The 20,299-nt window shown below is 33.2% G+C and overlaps 4 protein-coding genes across 6 annotated transcripts; 2 read left to right on the top strand and 2 right to left on the bottom strand.

Moving 5' to 3' along the window:
- The first annotated feature begins 1,146 nt into the window (after positions 1–1,146).
- LOC140971109 (phosphatidylinositol:ceramide inositolphosphotransferase 2-like) lies at positions 1,147–5,037 on the top strand. Of its 3 annotated transcripts, XM_073433189.1 has the most exons (12): positions 1,147–1,441; positions 1,555–1,644; positions 3,027–3,113; positions 3,193–3,261; positions 3,352–3,432; positions 3,609–3,680; positions 3,810–3,867; positions 3,976–4,078; positions 4,173–4,268; positions 4,355–4,401; positions 4,466–4,587; positions 4,693–5,037. In XM_073433189.1, the coding sequence occupies exons 1-12, from the start codon at positions 1,373–1,375 to the stop codon at positions 4,771–4,773; spliced, it is 975 nt and encodes a 324-aa protein (XP_073289290.1). In that variant the 5' UTR covers positions 1,147–1,372; the 3' UTR covers positions 4,774–5,037. The 3 variants fall into 3 exon arrangements, with proteins under 3 accessions (XP_073289290.1, XP_073289291.1, XP_073289292.1); XM_073433190.1 differs by lacking the exon at positions 3,352–3,432; XM_073433191.1 differs by lacking the exons at positions 3,193–3,261; positions 3,352–3,432.
- Positions 5,038–8,505: 3,468 nt separating this feature from the next.
- Positions 8,506–11,642, top strand: LOC140971108 (serine/threonine-protein kinase BSK5-like). The gene is made up of 10 exons (XM_073433188.1): positions 8,506–8,740; positions 8,842–9,053; positions 9,299–9,434; positions 9,632–9,765; positions 9,906–10,011; positions 10,095–10,180; positions 10,405–10,593; positions 10,665–10,829; positions 10,918–11,031; positions 11,232–11,642. The coding sequence occupies exons 1-10, from the start codon at positions 8,659–8,661 to the stop codon at positions 11,472–11,474; spliced, it is 1,467 nt and encodes a 488-aa protein (XP_073289289.1). The 5' UTR covers positions 8,506–8,658; the 3' UTR covers positions 11,475–11,642.
- Positions 11,643–11,780: 138 nt separating this feature from the next.
- Positions 11,781–13,506, bottom strand: LOC140960873 (mitochondrial import inner membrane translocase subunit TIM10-like). The gene is made up of 5 exons (XM_073419188.1): positions 13,350–13,506; positions 13,182–13,234; positions 12,809–12,847; positions 12,606–12,675; positions 11,781–11,989 (listed from the first exon to the last, which is right to left on the bottom strand). Exons 1-5 carry the CDS (start codon positions 13,392–13,394, stop codon positions 11,939–11,941), a joined length of 258 nt encoding a protein of 85 aa, XP_073275289.1. The 5' UTR covers positions 13,395–13,506; the 3' UTR covers positions 11,781–11,938.
- Positions 13,507–13,786: 280 nt separating this feature from the next.
- LOC140971107 (transcription factor MYB1) lies at positions 13,787–15,934 on the bottom strand. The gene is made up of 2 exons (XM_073433187.1): positions 15,551–15,934; positions 13,787–14,788 (listed from the first exon to the last, which is right to left on the bottom strand). The coding sequence occupies exons 1-2, from the start codon at positions 15,834–15,836 to the stop codon at positions 14,049–14,051; spliced, it is 1,026 nt and encodes a 341-aa protein (XP_073289288.1). The 5' UTR covers positions 15,837–15,934; the 3' UTR covers positions 13,787–14,048.
- Between the last annotated feature and the right edge of the window lie 4,365 nt (positions 15,935–20,299).

The raw sequence follows: 20,299 nt of genomic DNA, 5'->3' as shown, positions 1-20,299 counted from the left end.
GAGGCACAAAAATTTCTTGGCGTTCACAGAAACAAACACTCGTAACAAATTCATCAAATCATGCCGAGATTATTGCACTACATGAANTCAGTCGGATCCAAGGATAAAAATCCTCTAAAAAAGAAAATTCATAGAGAAACAAATAATCACAAAATAGAGAATGATGTTCCTGAAGAAACACATGATGATCACAAAATAGAGAATGTTGTTCCTGAAGAAACACATGATGATGAAAATGTTCTGTCTGAACCACAAACTGACGAGAATCATGAAATCTCTATCAATNCGAGGCAGTATACAAACACGTAATGAAGACAATCATTATGATCATCATCACAAGGGGGAGTGTTGAAATTTAATATTTTAATATTGAATATTTGAATATTGAATGTTGAAAATTAGGTAAAATTAGGTGTTGAATATTGAAATTTGTGTGTGATGACGAAGGTAATGATGTAATTTATTTTNATTAAATAAACGTAATGTTTTTGGACCTATAGTCCTTACACCTGAAGGTGTAAAACCTGTTGGATACAAATGGGTTTTTATTCGAAAGCGAAATGAGAAAACTGAAATAGTAAGATATAAAGCTCGACTTGTTGCACAAGGTTTTTCTCAAATGCCTGGAATTGATTATGAAGAAACGTATTCTCCTGTGATGGATGCAATTACGTTTCGGTATTTGATTAGCTTGGCAGTATCTGAAAATTTAGAAATGCGTCTTATGGATATTGTTACAGCTTACTTATATGGATCACTTGATAGTAATATATATATGAAAATCCCTGAAGGATTTAAGATGCCTGAAGCACAAAGTTCAAAACCCAGAGAATGTTATTCTGTGAAATTACAAAGATCATTATATGAGTTAAAGTAATCCGGCCGAATGTGGTATAATCATCTAAGTGATCACTTGATGAAAAAGGGATACATAAATAATTCAATATGCCCTTGTGTTTTCATTAAGAAAACAACATCCGGATGCGTAATTATTGCTGTATATGTTGATGATTTAAACATCATTGGAACGAATAAGGAAATTCAAGAAGTTGTGTCATACTTGAAAGAAGAATTTGAAATGAAGGATCTTGGAAAAACCAAGTATTGTCTGGGTTTACAAATTGAACAAAAAGAATGTGNTTAGTTTCAAAATTCAAATTTCTTTTGGCACTGCCAGCGCAGACATCGATCATTATCTACAAGGCCCTCGATTTGGCAACTGGGTTTTTGCTTTTTTTCCTTTTTAATTATCTTGGGGGCGGTATCTTTTTCTTTTCTCGGTGGGTTCTTGATCGGATACAGAAACGCGATGATTTTTTGGTGGACGAAAAGAATTGTTCAAATTGCGGGAAGGGTTTTCTTGTGATGTAATATGGAATTGCTGTTTTCTAAAACATACGTAGAAGATATGTCGTTTTACATTGGTCGCGAGGCTTCAAAGGTTCGCCCTTTCCCCCCTTCAATGAAGCATTTTGTGCTCTTCTTAAATTGATTTTCGTGTTATTTATCTCTGATTGTTAAATTGACGAGTGTTTTTGGCTTTGTGATCCGAAGTTGTGGAAGAGAATTTGGGCGGAAACTACTACAGAAATCAACCTTCTCACAGAAAATTGGAAATATATTTTAGGGGGTCTCATCTGTCAGGTTTGTTCCTTTCTAATGTATATTTTGATGGCCTAATATGTGATTGCTTATAATGATTAATTAGTTGATGATGTGGTCGGATCAATTTCGATACAGTCAACAATTTGACATGAGAACATGCAATGTGAAAACCCGTTTAAATTCATTGTAATCCTACCTGATTCGGTATTTTTTGCTCAAAGTACTTACGGTCAGGATTTCGGGATCCAGTTCTTATTCAAAGATTAGTTATCTCGTTACAATATATCGAAATGCTGGTCTGTTTTGGCTTCTTAATGGAGAAAAAAAACATGACAGCTTATGTATCTAGAGATTCAAAATTGAAATGGACCAAAAAATCTTTCCAAAACTTGGTTTGTACCCGTAGTAGTTGTTTCTTTCACAAATTAATATGGCTTAGAATGAAATTTTAGTGGTGATTAATGAACTCGATATTTGCTTGTTTGGATAGTATATTGTTTTAGTCATGCGGTGTTTTAGGTTGTTTAAATGCGGACTTGCCATAACATCAATGAAAAGGTACAATTTTTACGTGGGTTTGCTGACAATGATAATATGTTTCTGGAACAATAGTTTTCGGTGCAAATCACGTAACAAAGGGGTATACAGTGGCAATGATCCAAAATCATGGTTGTTTAGTCCCCATGAATAGGAAGACCAATTGTATTTCTTCAATCTTTTGTAAGTTTTAAAGGAATCCATAGTTGATTATGAGGCAATCACGCCATGCAGACTAATTTTGCTCAAGCATTATGGAAATCGACCAAATACTATCATCAGTTTCTTGTCATTCTCCATGCTTTCGCCAATTTTTTTTAAAAAAATTATGGGGCAGTTTAATTTAATGCGTGGATTTGCTCTAGTTTGGGGATGTTTCGATCTTTTGAATTGCTGAAAGTTGCTTCTTAACAAAGTTGGTATCTAGTAAGCTCTAGCTTTCCGTTAATTAACATTGCTAAAGATAATTATATTCTTTATTTACACACTAAGAGATTAAAATATGGTGTTTATTATTTTGCCTAATTTTGATCTTGAAGCTTCTGTTGTGACACTGTAAAAGTATGTGACTTTTTCATAACCTTAATTTGGCGAGCAATATGATCTTTCTAGTTAAATGATCTCAGTTTTTTTTATGACATATAATGTGGAGTTCTGATGCCCTTTTGACACGCGTTCTTAAAGTGCAAGGTTTAAAAGGAAAATTCTGTCATTAAACCTTCATATTCTTCTATTCAAGGAAATAATCTAATTGCTTTTAGCCTGTTTATCAATATTAAATGTGCTCGCCACGTCCTGCAGGACGTTGAACATTTGCTTATGTTGTGTTTTATTTTCTCTGGAGATTCTAACATGTGTACTCTATCTCTTTTTGTTTTCTTCAGTACATCCATGGGTTGGCAGCTCGAGGAGTTCATTATTTTCATCGACCAGGACCAATACTTCAGGATGCTGGCTTTTTCCTTCTTCCAGTAAGTCAGCGTTGTTTATTATTTCTATTTTTGGTTCTTCTGGAGATTTATGTATGGTATCAACTTTCTTGAACTGTAGGAGTTGGGGCAAGATAAAGCTTACGTTAGTGAATTTGTATTTACCTCCATTTTTCTATCTTTTTTCTTGGTGAGTTTTCGCTTTGTTGCATCAATTTTTTTTTTTTCCAAATTTCAGAGTCAAGTTAAATGCTTTAAATATTACACAATACATATGCAGTGGACTTTCCATCCATTCATTTTGAAGAGCAAGAAGATTTACACAGTCCTGATATGGTGCAGGGTCTTGGCATGCCTAGTTGTAAGAGTGATTTTGAATCTTAAATTGATAACGATGTGAAAAAAGTATGACCTTCTGTGAAAATTTAATGGGGACTATATTCGGGGGCTAGGACCTCTACAATCTAGTTCGTTAGCATTTTACAATTAAGATAATACTGATGTTAATATTTTGCATTTAATTTCCCATTGTTGCAGGCTTGTCAAATTCTTCGGATCATTACCTTTTATTCTACTCAACTACCTGGTCCAAATTACCATTGTCGGGAGGTAAGACCCTGCTAGCATCATTTTTTTTCTCTCAGTTGATATGCTTGATTTCTGCTGAAGATAGTTGGCATCTTTTTATATTTTCTTTAGAAGTAAGTGATATTTGCAATGTTGTTCTGAACGGTTTAGGGGTCAAAGTTCGCCACACTGCCTCGTCCTGATAATATGTTAGAAGTTCTATTGATAGGTGACACTTTGATTTGATTTGCTTGCTGTTCTAATGTATGTTTTACACACACACACACACACACACACACACATTTTGTTGTTCATTGGAATTCTTATGGTCGTGCAGTTCCACAGGGGGTGCTCTTTGGCTGCGGTGATTTGATATTTTCCTCTCACATGATATTCTCTCTAGTCTTCGTGCGGACGTATCATAAATATGGCACTCAAAGGTAATACCATGAACCATCTCATGATATGTTGAAGCTGTAATCTGCAAATATGGAACTTTCAAATTGTGATATGTTTCTTGATGTGGTATGACAGGTTTCTTAAACAGTGCGCCTGGTTAACTGTTGTGATTCAGAGTTTGTTGATTATTGCGTCGCGTAAACACTACACAGTTGATGTGGTTGTGGCATGGTAAAAACAAAAATAACTAAGCCCTACTTGTGAATTTGAGCTCGTAAATCTTAGAAATGTTTTATCGACACACAATGTTATTTCAGGTACGCTGTTAATTTGGTGGTGTTCTTCATTGACAAAAAGTTGCCAGGTTGAAGATGATGGGCTTAGTTTTGCCCATTGTTGCAACTCTAACTTGAATTTTGTTCGTGCAGAACTTCCAGATCGTTCTGGAGCTGCAGCACTGTTGCTCCCATTGAGTAAGGATAGCAAGACCAAGGAAGGGATTAATCACAAACTTCTTAATGGGCATTCCGGAGATTCTGCTGCCGACTGGGTAAAAAAATTGGTTTCCCCCCTTGTTTTGTTTTACCTCTTTGTAATTTGAACAGATTCCTCAGAATATACTGCTTCTGTTAACATTTGTTTGTTTCTTGTTCAGAGGCCAAGAACTCAAATCAATGGCAAGATTTCGGAAGATGGAAATTTCGTTCACGTTGAAGCTGTTATTAACGGTGTATAGTATAGGAACATTCACGACCATCCTCCGAAAGTCGTCACAACATAATTTAATTCTTGTTCGTGGAGTCCGGGTAATGCTTTTTTTTTCAAATCGTGGTTCTTGGCTGGACCCGCAATATGGTCTCAAAGACACCTTAATGTATCATGGAATTCCATGTTTAATAATCCCTTCGATTATCATATATCTTCATTCCTTATTTATGCTTAGTTTTGTATGAGTTGAAATAAAATATCAAAATCAAGAAAACCATGTTCATTCGCCTTATCCCATTTTTAGACTTCCATACATCCGTGTCTGAATCGTTTTTGTGAAACGGACACCTCTATCAGCACACATGCTTAACGTTGCTAGAAAGAGAAAAATCAATCAAAGAAAAGTAATTTGCCTTGCTGATTAAAGAACCTTGCGAAACTGGAAATTGTCTTTATATAATGTGCACTAGCATCTTGCCTCACATGCCTTGTAGTAGTAGAGGCGGCCACATTCCCCCATGCTTACCTATCTATGAACTCTCCTTTACTTTATTCAAGAATTATGAAGAATCGGCTTATTCATTCCATGTGCACTTCACTAATTAACAGAAAATGCTTATTAATTCGGTCGGCACTAAATTAGAGAATTGAAGATGATGGGCTTAGTTTTTTGTTTTTTGTTTTTTGGTTAACTTTTAATTTAATAAGTACTACTGAATTTTGCACAGAACGACAGTAACTCACTATTCACGCCATATAATAAATTATATATTCCTTTTTATTAAGAACCAGCCAATTATTTCACCCTCTCCGTACACATTTGATTTTTAAGTTCGTGCTTTCGTATCAGACAAGGAGTCTTTATTATCACCGATGTGTGTTTTTGGTACGAGAGAGAGGCTGGTTCTATACCCATGTGCCCTCTCTCATATACATATTTTTCGACGGCAAACATATATATTTTAGTATTAAATAACTTCCATTTGAAAATTATATTAAAATTAAGAACTTTAAAAATGGTTTTTATAATAATGTTTTATGTTATAAGTGATATAAAAAATTAGATAAAAATAATAAAAAGATACAACACAAAGATACATGTGTGTGTGTGATGGCCCGAAAACTGCAGCGCTCATGTTGGCGCAATTTAAGCGAGAATGATAATTGATATCCAAGTGGTAGTCAAAACATAGTAATTTCCATGATCCGTTTTGGACATATACGTTGGCTAAATAATCGAACCGAGCATCTGATTTCAGCTTAGCTTTTCACTTATAGTTGTTAACTACATCTTTCTCCTTCTTTTAGGATCCTTTAAATTGTGTATCGGATGCGCATAGTTCATCTGATATCAACAAAACAATGTCTTATATATCAGTCACACAAAATACAATTCAATTTCTTCTAAAAAAATACAATTCAGTTCTTTTTATTATTAACAAAAATAACCAAAACGATCTTCTAAGTTTACTTTTTTCGATTTTGGTAATTTGAATAATCAAAATTGAGTTGTTTCCCAGTAACTCGGGTGGTTCTATTCGACAAAAATATTAACTGGACATTAGAGAATGATGACATGCAACGAAAAAAAAGAGTTGACCAGTTGCTCCTCGAATTTTTTTAAAAATTATATATATTATTGCAAATGACTAAAATAAAATAANTTTTTTATTTTGATCCAATTTTTATATAATTAATTAATCGCTGTGAAATATGTTATAAATGAATTGTTAAAAATTTGTTTTTAAAGTTACTTTTGATTTTTAACTAATTATATTTTTACATTTCATTGATAATTTGTTAACTATTTAAAAGTTCGATTTTGAACTCCAGCTAAAAAATTATAGCTCTATACTTGATCACATAAAATCGAAAATGCTGACATTTTTCGAGTGTTTGAAACTGTACAGAATGAAAACAATCCAAAACCCAATACTAAGAATCGGCAGATATATAGATGCAAGGAGCTTGATCAAACGTAAAGTGCGTGGTTCAGGCATGTGTATATGATCATTAATATCAGGGCATGTCTGTAAAAGAGTGCCACCTTTTCTTTTGCATGCTCTCTCTATTATTTAATGGGATTTTACTCTTTTGAAAAATTTAAAAGATCAGTGATTAATTTAGTTTTGATATGAAGATGGGTGGTCGAAATAATTACACACCATCTTCCATCACTTGGCCTGGTTTTGTGGGGAAATCATCATTATTTCATCAACTTTGGTTCCAGATTTTGGGGTTCATTTATATTGTTTGGAGGGACCATTGCTCGCTCATATTTTATAAATATTATATATATATAAGTTTAATAATAATAATACTAATATATAGTTGATATATTGTGTTGATTCATGCGAGCTAAGAATTAAATTTTTCCCAAAAAAAAAATGATTTATCTTGGAACTGACGTAATTATCAATATCTGGAAATAGAATATATTGAAAAGGACAGGACAATATTTAGTAAACCGAACCTTGATAATACTTGGATACTTTAATATATTCAATTAATGCGCCATAAATGAAAAGTACGATTAATTAAAGCAGAAACGGTAACAATATGATTTGGTCTCCGTCACAGGATTTCTTGGACTTTGACTTTGTACTGAAAATGACCATTTATTTAAAGAAAACTAGTTCTATATCTGATTCTGATCATATTACCTTTATTTTCACTTATAAATTATATAACTAAATTCCTGGCTTATTTCAGTATGATTATGTAATTGGGTAAATACTCTACCAGTGGAGCGAAAAATTAATTTTAAAGTGAAATTAGAATTTGAATTTTTTTAATTAGAGAGAGAGGGGAGATTTTTTTTTAATATTTATATGAAAAATAAATTCGATTATAGGTAAATTAAAAGTTAGGAAGGTGTCGTACCCGTTGGCTAAATTCGATAATAGATACATTAAAATAAAATAAAATATTATATTATTTGAATTATTGCTTGCTTCAGAAGTTGTTGAGTGTATAAAATATATATTTATATTTATATAAAACTAATACATACCAAAGAGTACCGTGTTTGCCACCACCTGTGCCTCTATGATTGAGTCACTGTTTTACTTTGACAATTGTCGTATAATTTAATCTTTATTATATTTATTTATGTCTCTAGGAAAATAAATAAATAAAATTTGAAATAGTTTATATTTTTATTTGAACAAATGGTTTTCTTAATTTTTGTTTTTAACTAATGACTCTGAATGTAAATACATTTTTATATATTTAAAATGGTTTATTTTTCACTATTTAAACTTAAAATTATTTTGATCCCTCGATATTGTAAAAACTACCAGAAAAGGTCATGTAATCGGCTTTTGCCCTCAATTTTGTGCACTTGTCTGAACAAGATAATTAATTTATTGTTTGTTCTTAAAACAGTTTCAGTTCATTTTCCATTAGTTTTTAACGATAAGTTAACATTTGTGATCAAATGTATTTAAATTTTTTTTTGAAGTATTGCAAACAAGATAGATCGAAACGTTTTTTTGTCCAAAATGGTACGAACGAAATCAAATACACATTCATAATTTTTAATTAAAAATTGAAAGCCAAAAGCAGCAAAAAAGGGTAAATGTTATTTTCTATTTATTTACATTTCTTTTTCAGACATAACACCCATATAAGTTCACTGTTCTCCACACCACGAAAATACACGAAAATCAAAGCATGTTTATAGAGAATTGTATACACATTACAACTCCGTGATTGGAATATGTACTGGTGCATGCTCTTCAAATGTGAAAAGGTGAAAGCTTTTTGAGGACAAACACTATTTCTCATTTTCTTGGATCCTCAAAACCATAGATCCCATATTTCACTCTCATCCCAATGCTAAATCTTGACATTATACTATTTGTTGAAGGCTGAAAATATCACTCTTTGCTGAATTTTATTGCCATTTTAAATGGGTGCACGGTGCTCAAAGTTCTCTTTCTGCTGGTGGCATTCTCACCACAAGCCATCTGTTCTCGAATCCTCTGATCTGGGTTAGTTTATTTTCATGAATATATTTGAATCTTGATCGGTTTTTTTCGTGGGCTTGTGGGAAAATAGTGTCTTTTTCACTTGATATTTCTGGGTTTTGTAGAGAATGGGGAGAAGAATTCGCTGCCCAGCTTCAAAGAGTTCAGCTGGGAGGAGTTGAAAACTGCAACAAATGGGTTTTCTCCTGATAACATTGTGTCCGAACATGGAGAGAAGGCTCCTAATGTAGTTTACAAAGGCTTGCTTGAAAATGAACGATGGATTGCAATTAAGCGTTTCAACAAGTCTGCTTGGCCTGATTCTCGCCAATTCATTGTTAGTATATTCTTTTAACATTTTTTTAGTTGCTGTTTTCTTGATTAATCCGTCAGTCAGTGACAGTTTATTCATCTACTCTGTTATAAGTTATTTTCTTTTATATTTGTTTTTTACTTTGGAAAACTTTGCATCTGATAGATTTTTTTTATTTTCTAATCAAGATGAAGAACAATTTTTGAGTGAGATATGGGCAAATTTTTTTATTTTTTTTTATCATAAATTATCTTCGTTGTTTCTCCAAGGACGAGGCTAAGGCAGTGGGGAACCTGAGAAGTGAACGATTGGCAAATCTAATTGGATGTTGCTTCGAAGGGGAGGAGAGATTGCTGGTGGCAGAATTTATGCCCAATGACACTCTCGCCAAGCACCTGTTTCATTGTGAGCTCGATATCTCATTGCGTTTCAAGGCTTAATCCTGCACATTCTTACAGAAGATTTATCATCTGTGGGCTGATTTTTTTTCCAGGAAACCAAAAGATGTACATTAGTGTATTTGATTGGTTTTTTCGAGTTGTATGTTTTATTATCTTGGTATCCAAGTGATCTGATCTATGCTGCTGGTTGAATTGTGATAGGGGAGAACCAGCCAATGAAATGGGCAATGAGGTCGAGGGTGGCATTATATTTAGCGCAAGCCCTTGAGTACTGCAGTAGTAGAGGGCGCGCACTGTATCACGATCTCAACGCTTATCGAGTCTTGTTTGATCAGGTGAAAAATGCTTCAGATAATTTTTATTTACCTATTTGTTATGCATATCAGGCGAAAAATGCTTCAGATAATTTTTATTTGCCTATTTGTTGTGCATTTAGTGTTGCCCTTGATTTTTCATCGGGATACTTGTTATTTAGGATGCTAATCCTAGGCTCTCTTGCTTTGGCCTGATGAAGAATAGTAGAGATGGCAAAAGCTACAGCACAAACTTAGCTTTCACACCTCCAGAGTACTTGAGAACCGGTATAGTTACTTGTACATGCTTACTCTAAGATTAATACGTTTTGTGCCAACTAAGAAACTTCTGACCTTAAACCATTTTACAGGAAGAGTTACTGCAGAAAGTGTGGTCTACAGTTTCGGAACCATGCTGCTAGATCTTCTAAGTGGCAAGCACATACCTCCAAGCCATGTATGTTTTATTTCCATCATTTAAATGAAAAAAGGTTCTTCAAAGAATAGGATTTGTCCAATCTTTATTATATTCTTAGACTTTGTTCTTGGAAATCTTTTAGATGACGAGCCAACTCTTGACCGTATACTTAAAAGTGGAATCTTTTTTTTTAAATAAACTTCAAGTGGAATCTTTATTTATCAAGCCAGGAATTTATTGTTTCAACTTCTGGCGTCTACTAGGCACTCGATCTGATTCGTGGGAAAAATTTTCTGATGCTGATGGATTCTTGTTTGGAGGGTCACTTTTCTACTGATGATGGAACCGAATTGGTACGATTAGCCACCCGGTGTTTGCAATATGAAGCACGAGAAAGGCCAAATGCAAAGTCTCTCGTGACATCTCTACTTCCTCTTCAGAAAGAAACCGAGGTATGATCAAACAGGTATCAACATTTAGTTTGACCGAATATTAATATTTCAGGTATGAATGTATGAATCAGGTGCCTTCATATGTTCTGCTGGGAATTCCACAAGGAAACGCGAACCAAGATGAATCATTGGTGTTAAGTCCTTTGGGTGAAGCATGTTTGAGAAAGGATCTCACTGCCATACATGAGATATTGGACAAGGCCGGATACAAAGACGATGAAGGAATTGCTAACGAGGTATGTATATGTACTGTTTTTTGTCTATTTGCATAAACACCTGACGTTCTGTATCATCACACTGTTATTGATATATTCTTCAATGCAGCTATCTTTTCAAGTGTGGACGAATCAAATGCAGGAGACCTTGAATTCCAAAAAGCTTGGGGATTCTGCTTTTCGAGCTAAGAATTTTACCACTGCCATCGATTGCTACACACAAGTGAGTTTTGTGCCTGTCTTGTTTCTATTATTTGCAATCTGGAATTAATCAGTTCCAGCTTCATACCACAAAATCTCCTTCCTCTTATTCTATAATTGTCCAGATCCCTATGAGTTGATTTTCTTTTTTTGAACGCACATATTAGGTGTGCAACTTGAATCATCGATCTAACTTCTGAACAACTATTTTGTTTCTTGCAGTTCATTGATGGTGGGACGATGGTGTCACCAACTGTCTTTGCTCGACGCGGCTTATCTAATTTGATGAGTGAAAAGCCTAACGAAGCTCTGCATGATGCTATGCAAGCACTGGTTGTATCACCAAACTGGCCTACTGCCTTTTACCTTCAAGCAGCTGCACTTTTTACACTTGGGATGGAAAATGATGCGCAAGAATCACTTAAAGAAGCCACGAATTTGGAAACCAAAAGAAACAGAATTTGAAAGTGTATAGTTTTCCCATTTTCTTGATTTGCTTCCCACTCATTTTGATTGTCCATCTGCAGATGATTACTTGAAATCGACTGTTTTTAAGTTTCTGAATTTGTAAAACTTAAGTTTCTTTTTTCTTTGCTTTGCGAGTTAATGCAATGAAAAGTCCACTTCTCTTAATTCTTAAGCCACTCTTACTAGGAATAGATCCATGATTCAGGATGATGGGGAGGGGATCTTACTGGGAAATCTTAATACTTTCAAAAAGTTATATGGATCAAATTTTAGATTTTTTCATATATGAGGCACCAGAGGAAATGAAATAACAATAGTTTTCATTCAATCCATCTTGCCAGTATGTAAATCAATAACTTCCAACTACAATTCTTACTTGTTCAAGTAATCTTGCAACACAATATAAAACCGAGTAAATTCATCTCAACTCAAAAAAAGATTTGAGAATAAAAAAATCTCCTTTACATAGGAGGTCGATTATTTCCAAGCAGTTGGCCAACCAAGTTAGTCACCTGCAGTGAACATGTGAAAGCAATCAAGAAACAATCTATGTAGCATAAGTCAGAAGAAACTCAAAATGCATACAAGATGACCTCGATGATTCAATCAGATATGCTAGCCACATTATAAAATTAAGAGCGTCATGAGGCATTTCGTTGACATGCAAACAAAAACTGCCTTTTGTAATCGAATCCAATGACAACCACCCTGTGTTAAAAGTCTTACTTCTCATTTCCCATAAAGCAGTACTTCCTCCTTAAATTTTATAATTTTTATCACACCTCTAGATATTGGCATTGTTTAAATTGCTATAGATTCAATATTAAATTAAAAATAGATCAAATACCATGTCCAGAATAATTAGTCTTTTTACTATACCATGATATATAAAACGAAAGTCAATCTCTATCTGTTAAGATTTCTCTAATTTACTCCTATAAGGAAGGCTGGCACTGTCTATATCACATCGCATTCTTCATAACCTCATGCATCAAGAATCTTTCAAAGGCATATGGTCATCCATTCCACAAGACCTTATAATGAACTATAGAGTGAACACACATATTCTCGTACACTGTTCAGGCAAATTTATCAAATAAATCTGAGGCTAGAAAGGGAATCAATCACCTGCCAATACTTCGAAACACAACGATCAATGCAACTATTTTCGCCCATGTTTAGCTCAGAATCCTTATACCTGAAAATGTATGCAACATACTCCCACTAAGTAGAGAGAAGAATTGTTGAAATCTAATCAAATTTCATGATCTACACAACCAATAAATCTAACATAATTTCAATAGGAGAGATTGGGTATCGGAAAGACATACTTGTTCTCAACGCATTTATTGAAACATGTGTGTGTAAGCCTGAATACAAAGAAATATGTCATCATATAAACATGTCCATAAAGGCGCGTAAGACTAAACAAAAATGACACGCATGATGACTTGAAATAATAGCATCTATAACTCTTGCACCACATTTCATCATCCAGCAAGCCGCTAGCTCAAATGACAGATCACGGACTAAAAATTAAAAAATGCATTATAGAGAAGCTTTATATCAGTAGAGCAGGACCTATATAAATACATAACATCGGCTAATAATAAACACAAAATTGATCGCAAACACCACAATTACCAATAACCCAAGATTAGTCTGTGGGGCATTTTCACAAACACAAAAAGCGAAATTACCTACTTATTAAACATTTCCACCCTGTACTCCATCTCCTTTTCCATCATCCCAATTATCTAAACAAATAGATACGCAAAAAGAATGTTAAAATCCCAATATATGAGAGCCCATAACATAAAACCCGATTGAATCCGCGCGCGTAAGATAAACAAAAGCATAAAAGAGATATACCTGCTCTCTCTCAATAGCAGACGGACCGGTGTTGTTCGGAGCCATTAGATCTGAAGAGGAAAAATCGAAGCACAAGAAGAAGGTTGTACTTAAACCCTCAGCCCCAAAATAGGTTTATATTTGAGACTTTAGTGGGGTCCAGCTCGAGCGAGCGAGGTCCATTTCGTTTCAATTGTTAATAATGAGCAAATTATTATTAAACATTTTTAACGAAATGAACTAAAAAATTATAATATAGATGGAAATAAAATTCTTAATGCATGTTTATTGATAATGCCATTAAGACTATTTCCGAAATGAAGATTAAAAAATACTAATAATTTTCTAATTCTGAAATTTGTTTCGCTGCTATATTGATCGAAGAATGATGATGCTGATTCATTCTTTCTGAATATCTTGATCCTTTATGGTTCCAAGAAACTCTCAAGTCGATTGCGAAATATTAAAACTAAATCATATAAATTAACACAAAAAGATGGACTACAGCAGTACTTGATTTCGATAAATTTACAAGCGCCGAAAAGTTCCTCCCAATTTCTCGTCAATATCTGTATATTGATAAGCTACATGATACGAATCAGTAACTATAATCTAAAATACAGAATTGGGTACAAAAGAGCATTGCCACACACAATCTTGTGCAGACGATTAGGATCTTATAAACAACAAAATCTCAGGAACAGCTACCACGGCTGCAAGTCAACCATTGACAATGTCGTCCATTGTTTTCACGGTGCTGTTTTCCAGCCCGCTTTTACGCCAGGCAACATTACTTATATCTGCAGCTAATGATGCTAGTTCGTGCCTCGTGAAGCATGGAGATGACTCTGTATAATCGATGAATTCGGGGCCCAACAATGAACTTACCTTAGTAACTGCCCCGCCTGGACTTTCACAACAACCATGGCCACATCGGTGAGGGACCAATTGATCACCATAAGCACCCTCGAACAATTTACAGACGCTGATGTCTGGTTTTGAGGCTCGGTTCAAATGCTCTGAATTTTCTAGGCTGTCAAATAGATTATAAACACTAAATGCACTGATGCGAGGAACTGGGCGGAATAGAGTAGGAGGGATTAAAGATTTCTCGATGAGTTGGGCAGATTCTGGTTGATCCTTCTCCAATCTGTGGAAGCTAGCATCTATTTGTTCTTGAGGGATAACGTCTTTAGCTTCATTTGAGATGAAAAAGTTGGTGTCTTCACATGATGGTGTTTCCTCAGATGATGATGCCTTTGATTTTTCAAGACTAGAATCTTCAACCATGTTGCTGGGTTCCAATTTAGGCTTCACAAGATCCATGCACCGCCGCTTCAGTGTAGAATTCCAGTGGTTCTTGATAGCATTATCAGTTCTCCCAGGTAAAAGCCTTGCTATTGAAGCCCATTTATTTCCATGGATGGTATGGGCCTGCAGTATGATGCGATCTTCTTCATCTGCAGGAATTGGAGGTCTCAACAGCCATTAATATGGCAGAACCCATAAACAGGAAGAGATGATTATTAAGATGCATGTCATGAAACACAGATCAGAAGCATAATTTATTAAGAACCATTCATGCCAGAAGCATACAAAGCTATCATGCACCACATCGCCAAAAGAAATACTGCCGATATTGAAAGAAACAGAGAACAATTCAAGGAAGGGATATGCTAGGATCAAGCAACATTTGTGTTTTAAACATGTGTCCATCTTTGAAAGAAGAGGGGTTATTTAGTCTATAACTTGTAGATTGAAATTACTAGCACGATGAAGCATTGGTGAATCAAAGAGTCTGGTAAGCTACATTTTCCTGCAACTTTAATAGCACAAACATTTGAATACTGAAGAAGCTATACACGAAGCAAACGAAACAATTAAAAAAAACGCTCAGCAGGCCGCAATAATTCGACTTGCAATCCAGGAATTTATGCTTGCAACTATGATGAATTGCAAATATCAGAAAAACATTGATTATTAAATGCAGTATCCAATCTTGATTCTTGCCAAAAACACATATTGTGATAGTAACTAATATAACACAATTCAGAAAGATGCGAAGCCTCCCAAAGGGGAGAGCTGCAAGAACGCAGAAAAGTATCATTGTTTTTCCTTCTGCAAATAAAGCTTCATGTGTCCCCCAATGTTTTGTCGATGAAAATTAAAACCAAAACTCCAACATCAAGCATAATTACAGAAAAAGAAAATTACAAAAATACCCGTGAACGGCTTGCGTTTAACCGCTGGGTCAAGCTGATTGCACCACCGGAGGCGGCACGACTTTCCCGATCGTCCCGATATTCCTCGGGCGATTAGACTCCAATTTCTAGCCCCGATATTACTCACAAGCTGACTCAGCTTCGTGTCCTCATCTTGCGACCACGGTCCTTTTACTCGGTCCAGTGATCTCTTGCCGACTCTTCCGCCGTCGTCGAGCATTGCCGCGTCATCTTCCTCGCCGGAGACGGCGGCCACTTCGACACCTTCGTGCTCATCATTTTCCATTTTACTGGAATCGTGAGCTGTATAATCATTTATTCCATTATTTTCGAAAATTGTACTTACCGGTACCCGCCATGAGAGAGAGCAGAAGATCAATTCTAGGGTTCCGCAGCCTCTTAATGAAATGGGTTGGTCCTGTCCATTAGGCCCAAATTCTAGTATATTTAAACAATCCATTATTTTATCCTTGGCCCAATGTATGAACTTTTTGGTAATTTTAATTTATATTTTTTGTTACAATTATTTTCATAATGATAAATTTATTCGGTTGATAAAAATAAAAAATAATAGAAATGTTTTAAAATTGATAATATTTTGTTTTTTGATTATCATGCAGAAAAGGTACCAGTTGTATTGACTCTATGGTTTTTTTTTTAAAAAAAAATTATAAATCTATTTATTTCTATGTATTTTTTTCAAGAGAGATTTTTATTGATAATAGCTAGGCTAGATAATTTAAACTATGTTAATAATTATCAAAATATTTTATTTGAAAAAAATAAACAAAATTTAAAAAAAATCAATTATCCTTAGTGATCAAGTCAAACCGAACTGAACCGAACCAAACCAAACCCGAAACTTACGGTTCAATTTGGTTTGATTCGCTATTGAGTAAAATCCGATAATTAAAGGACGCTAAAATGGTGTCTGAATTGTTGCTCCAACCCATTGTTATTTTTGGCATTAGGTTGGTGCAAGCAATTTGGCAGAACATTGTTGAAACGTTATCCCAGTGTTATTAATTTTTAATTTTTTTGTCCTTTTTATTCTAATTGTTTATTATGATATATTTTAAGCTTAATTATTAATAATATTATGTAAATTTGTAACTATTTATTTTAAAATTTTTATTTATTAAATAAATAATTAAATTTATGTTTGGAATTGTATTATTAATTGAATAAAATAATCAAATTTTAATTTGATAACTATGAATGTTTATTTTTAATGATAACATGTATTATAATGCATAATATGGTTTTCGAGGATGAATGTGACTTGGGTACACCAGTTCAAGATGTGATAGAAGCATCAACTCCGAATGTAAAAATGATTACGGATCAAAATATTAGATTTCAAGAATTTATTACTAGGTATAAAAAAAATTAAGAGATATAGATATCCACCTCACCCTACGGGTGCACTAATCGACCATTTATGAGATTTATATAATAATTCAATTAATTAAAACTTGGATATTTGTGTTTCATTTCTATTTTATAAGCATTATTTTAATATTTGTTGTATGTTAGTAATTTATCTTCTGATTATTTAGGTGTGATTGTAATTTTTTTGAATAGTTAATTAATTAGTTCAATTAAATATTTAAAATAATAAGATTAAATATTTAAAAAGTTTAAACTAATTCTTAAAATAGATTTAATTATTATTTTTAATTCATTAATATTTCTAATAAATATCAATATATAAATTATTTTAGATATTATTGATATTTGAATTATTGTTTTAAAAAATATTTTGTGGAATAAATTATGATAGGATTGGTTGGGAATTATCTTTGAGCTACAATAACTCGCTTATTGAAATATTGAATAACGATGAACTAAATCAAGTTTGATTTTCAAACCAAGTGGAAGACACTCAAAATAATCATTTGTAGAAATCAAATAAACATTATGGTGAAATATTTAAAAGATATACAAGTTGATTGTGTAAAAACATTTTTAATTGAATCATTTTATAAAAATTTTGGTATGTAATATTTTGGTATTTGAAATACACGTAAAATGCTTCAGCAATGCAACTTAAAAATAATAGCAGGTAAATAATTGCAATCATAAATAGACACGAATTTGTTTATGGATGTTCGGAGATTAATAACTCATATGCCACCTTTTCTTCCTCTTGGAAGGATCAACTAAAAGACTTTGATTTATATAACTAATTTTAAAACATATTTCAACTTGTGATTTATCTCTTGAGGTTGATCAACTTGTATTTGATATTCAAGATGTTGTATTTATATACTTCAAGAATAACATATACGTTAGACACAAGAATATGACCGTTTGGAAAGTTTATGTAGTTTTTCTGATAATGAAACAATCATTTCTATCTTACTGGCCACTTTTCCCGAGCCTAATTGATTTTGAGGTCCGCTGTCAGTTGGGCTAGTCAATGATCATTCAGTTGGGTTCGTCAGCTAGGTTGAACTAAACTGATGAGGTCTACTGATGTACAGAACTAGTATATTAGTTGTCATTTGTCATTATCTTACACTTCGATTCAGACTTTGATTTGTGAAGATGATTTGTAGATCATCGTCTTAACTCTGTGTCACATACTGAATCATTCTATTTGGATAATCGAGTTGATCAGGCTGACCAAAATGCATCAATTGCTCATGCCCAAATGGTTCTTGCTGATTAGCCAAACTGATGAGTCTCATTGTCATCAGTTTGCTTAGATAACATCTGATTTAGCCCAACTCGTAAAATATGACTTGTCCCAAATTTTGTTTTCTGTTTAATAGTTGTAGTGGTTGGTCAGTTACGTCACCGAGCCATGAGATATCATCGAAACATTGCAGTTCATCATATTTTCAGTTTGGCTGGTCATTTGAAATTAACTTGAATTTAGTCTTTTAAACAAGTCAATGAATTATAATTCATGAATCTAAAATCAATTATTTCAAATCAATCAATTCAAACACAACTTAAATCTAGAAAAATTAGATAATTTGAAAAGAGTCGAATTTCTCACCATTTGAATAAATAAAATTATACACAAGTATTTCTTATCTGAATTTAATATGCTTGACGCCAGAGCACAGATTATAAATGCACAGACACACACACGCATAATGTGCGTGTACAAATTAACTAATTTTTTCGTATTCCTTTTTCGTGATAAGTAAATTTTTTAGTAAAATTTTAAGATTAAATTAGAATCAATAGATTTAAAGAAAATTTTATGGTATATTTTTATTTTTAATTAACTATACGAATAATTTAAGTTTGATTATTTTATAATTACACTACGATATGAAGATTCTCTACACCTCTCAATCAATCAAGGTTATACATTCGTAACTACAATATAAAAGTAAGTTTGTCTTTATTGTGTGCTGAAGTGGGAGAATTGGCCAAAAAAACAGCGTAAATTGACTACATTCATTTTTCGTCCGTCCAATAAGTTTTTTATTTACTTTTAGTTATATTTTACCTTAGGGCAAAAACTTTTGTGAGACGGTCTCACGGGTCGTATTTGTGATACGGATCTCTTATTTGGGTTATCCATGAAAAAGTATCACTTTTTCATGCTAAGAGTGTTACTTTTTATTGTGAAGATCGGTAGAGTTGACCCGTCTCACAGATTAAGATCCGTGAGACGGTCTCACATGAGACCCATTCTTTACTTAGTAGTGACACGATGCTGGACATATCAATAATATGGAATGCAATTTCAGCAATATTTGGGTGTCGAATCGGATTTCAACAAAAAATTAATGAAAATAAAAAAATCCAAACTTATTTCAATAAGACTAAACTTTACGGACCAATTACCAAAATTAAACAAACTAAATAATGAGACAATTTTTACCATTATCCCGTGGTGAAGTATGTTTTCCGTCTCTATTGGCTAATTTGTCATTATCACTCAGTTCCGGGAAACTAAACGTCAACCGCTTGAATACTTGTTCTAGGAGTGAGCATTTAGTCCGTTCGGTCGAACCGAAGTATTTAGCCATAATCGAAACGATCGAATTAATTTTCATAATCGATCAAAACTAAACCGAATTAAAATCGGTTAATTCGGTCGGTGACCGGATTAACTGAATAGTTTTTTTTTTAAAAAAATTGTGATTTAAAAAAAATTTATTATTAAAATCGTTAATTCGGCTGATGAAGTCAAGAGTCGAAAATAGAAAAGTGAGAACGGGAAATTCGGTTAGAGAAGTGAGAACGAGGCCATAGATTAGAATTATGGTTGATTTTAAAAATAAAAATTAAATTATATATATAAATTGATAAATAATAAAAAATTTTAAATAATAGTATTTATTATATCGACTAATTTGGTTAACCGATTTCAAAATTTGAAAATCGTAATCGAACCGAATTAACCGATATAACCGAATTTATTTTAATTTGAAACCGAATTTCCGAAATAACCAAACCAAATTTTCGAATTGGCTCGGTTCGGTCGGTTAATTTGGTTTAACCGAAATCTTACTCACCCCTAATACTTACTTATTCACTAGTCATTTTTCTTGTCTTGATTAATTTGTTTAATATTTTATTTGGTTTTTATTTTATTTTAATACTTTATTTCAATCATACATTATATATTTATTGTAATTATTGTAATACTCTATTTCAATCATACATTATTCCAACACAACACAAATGTTATGTCAACATATCATCTAATTTTGACGTACACGTGTACAATATCATGTCAATACTTCCATGCAAAAGAGATTAAAATTAACAAAAACTTAA

Source organism: Primulina huaijiensis, chromosome 2 (assembly GCF_012295235.1).
Source record: "Primulina huaijiensis isolate GDHJ02 chromosome 2, ASM1229523v2, whole genome shotgun sequence".
NCBI lineage: Eukaryota > Viridiplantae > Streptophyta > Magnoliopsida > Lamiales > Gesneriaceae > Primulina > Primulina huaijiensis.
Note: the sequence above shows the minus strand (reverse complement) of the source record. Positions and strands in the feature narration are given on the sequence as shown.

What these genes read in the sequence shown, in the direction of transcription:
- LOC140971109 (XM_073433189.1), top strand. Translation starts at nt 1,373, where the DNA reads ATGGAATTGCTGTTTTCTAAAACATACGTAGAAGATATGTCGTTTTAC. An exon ending in TTGGTCGCGAGGCTTCAAAG is followed by an intron (nt 1,442 to 1,554) that starts GTTCGCCCTTTC and finishes TGTGATCCGAAG; the next exon opens with TTGTGGAAGAGAATTTGGGC. An exon ending in GTTGATGTGGTTGTGGCATG is followed by an intron (nt 4,269 to 4,354) that starts GTAAAAACAAAA and finishes ATGTTATTTCAG; the next exon opens with GTACGCTGTTAATTTGGTGG.
- LOC140971107 (XM_073433187.1), bottom strand. Translation starts at nt 15,836, where the DNA reads ATGGAAAATGATGAGCACGAAGGTGTCGAAGTGGCCGCCGTCTCCGGC. An exon ending in TAAACGCAAGCCGTTCACGG is followed by an intron (nt 14,789 to 15,550) that starts GTATTTTTGTAA and finishes CAATTCCTGCAG; the next exon opens with ATGAAGAAGATCGCATCATA.
- LOC140960873 (XM_073419188.1), bottom strand. Translation starts at nt 13,394, where the DNA reads ATGGCTCCGAACAACACCGGTCCGTCTGCTATTGAGAGAGAGCAG. An exon ending in CTGCTATTGAGAGAGAGCAG is followed by an intron (nt 13,235 to 13,349) that starts GTATATCTCTTT and finishes CTATTTGTTTAG; the next exon opens with ATAATTGGGATGATGGAAAA. An exon ending in AATAAATGCGTTGAGAACAA is followed by an intron (nt 12,676 to 12,808) that starts GTATGTCTTTCC and finishes ATACATTTTCAG; the next exon opens with GTATAAGGATTCTGAGCTAA.
- LOC140971108 (XM_073433188.1), top strand. Translation starts at nt 8,659, where the DNA reads ATGGGTGCACGGTGCTCAAAGTTCTCTTTCTGCTGGTGGCATTCTCAC. An exon ending in TCTCGAATCCTCTGATCTGG is followed by an intron (nt 8,741 to 8,841) that starts GTTAGTTTATTT and finishes TGGGTTTTGTAG; the next exon opens with AGAATGGGGAGAAGAATTCG. An exon ending in AGCACATACCTCCAAGCCAT is followed by an intron (nt 10,181 to 10,404) that starts GTATGTTTTATT and finishes GGCGTCTACTAG; the next exon opens with GCACTCGATCTGATTCGTGG.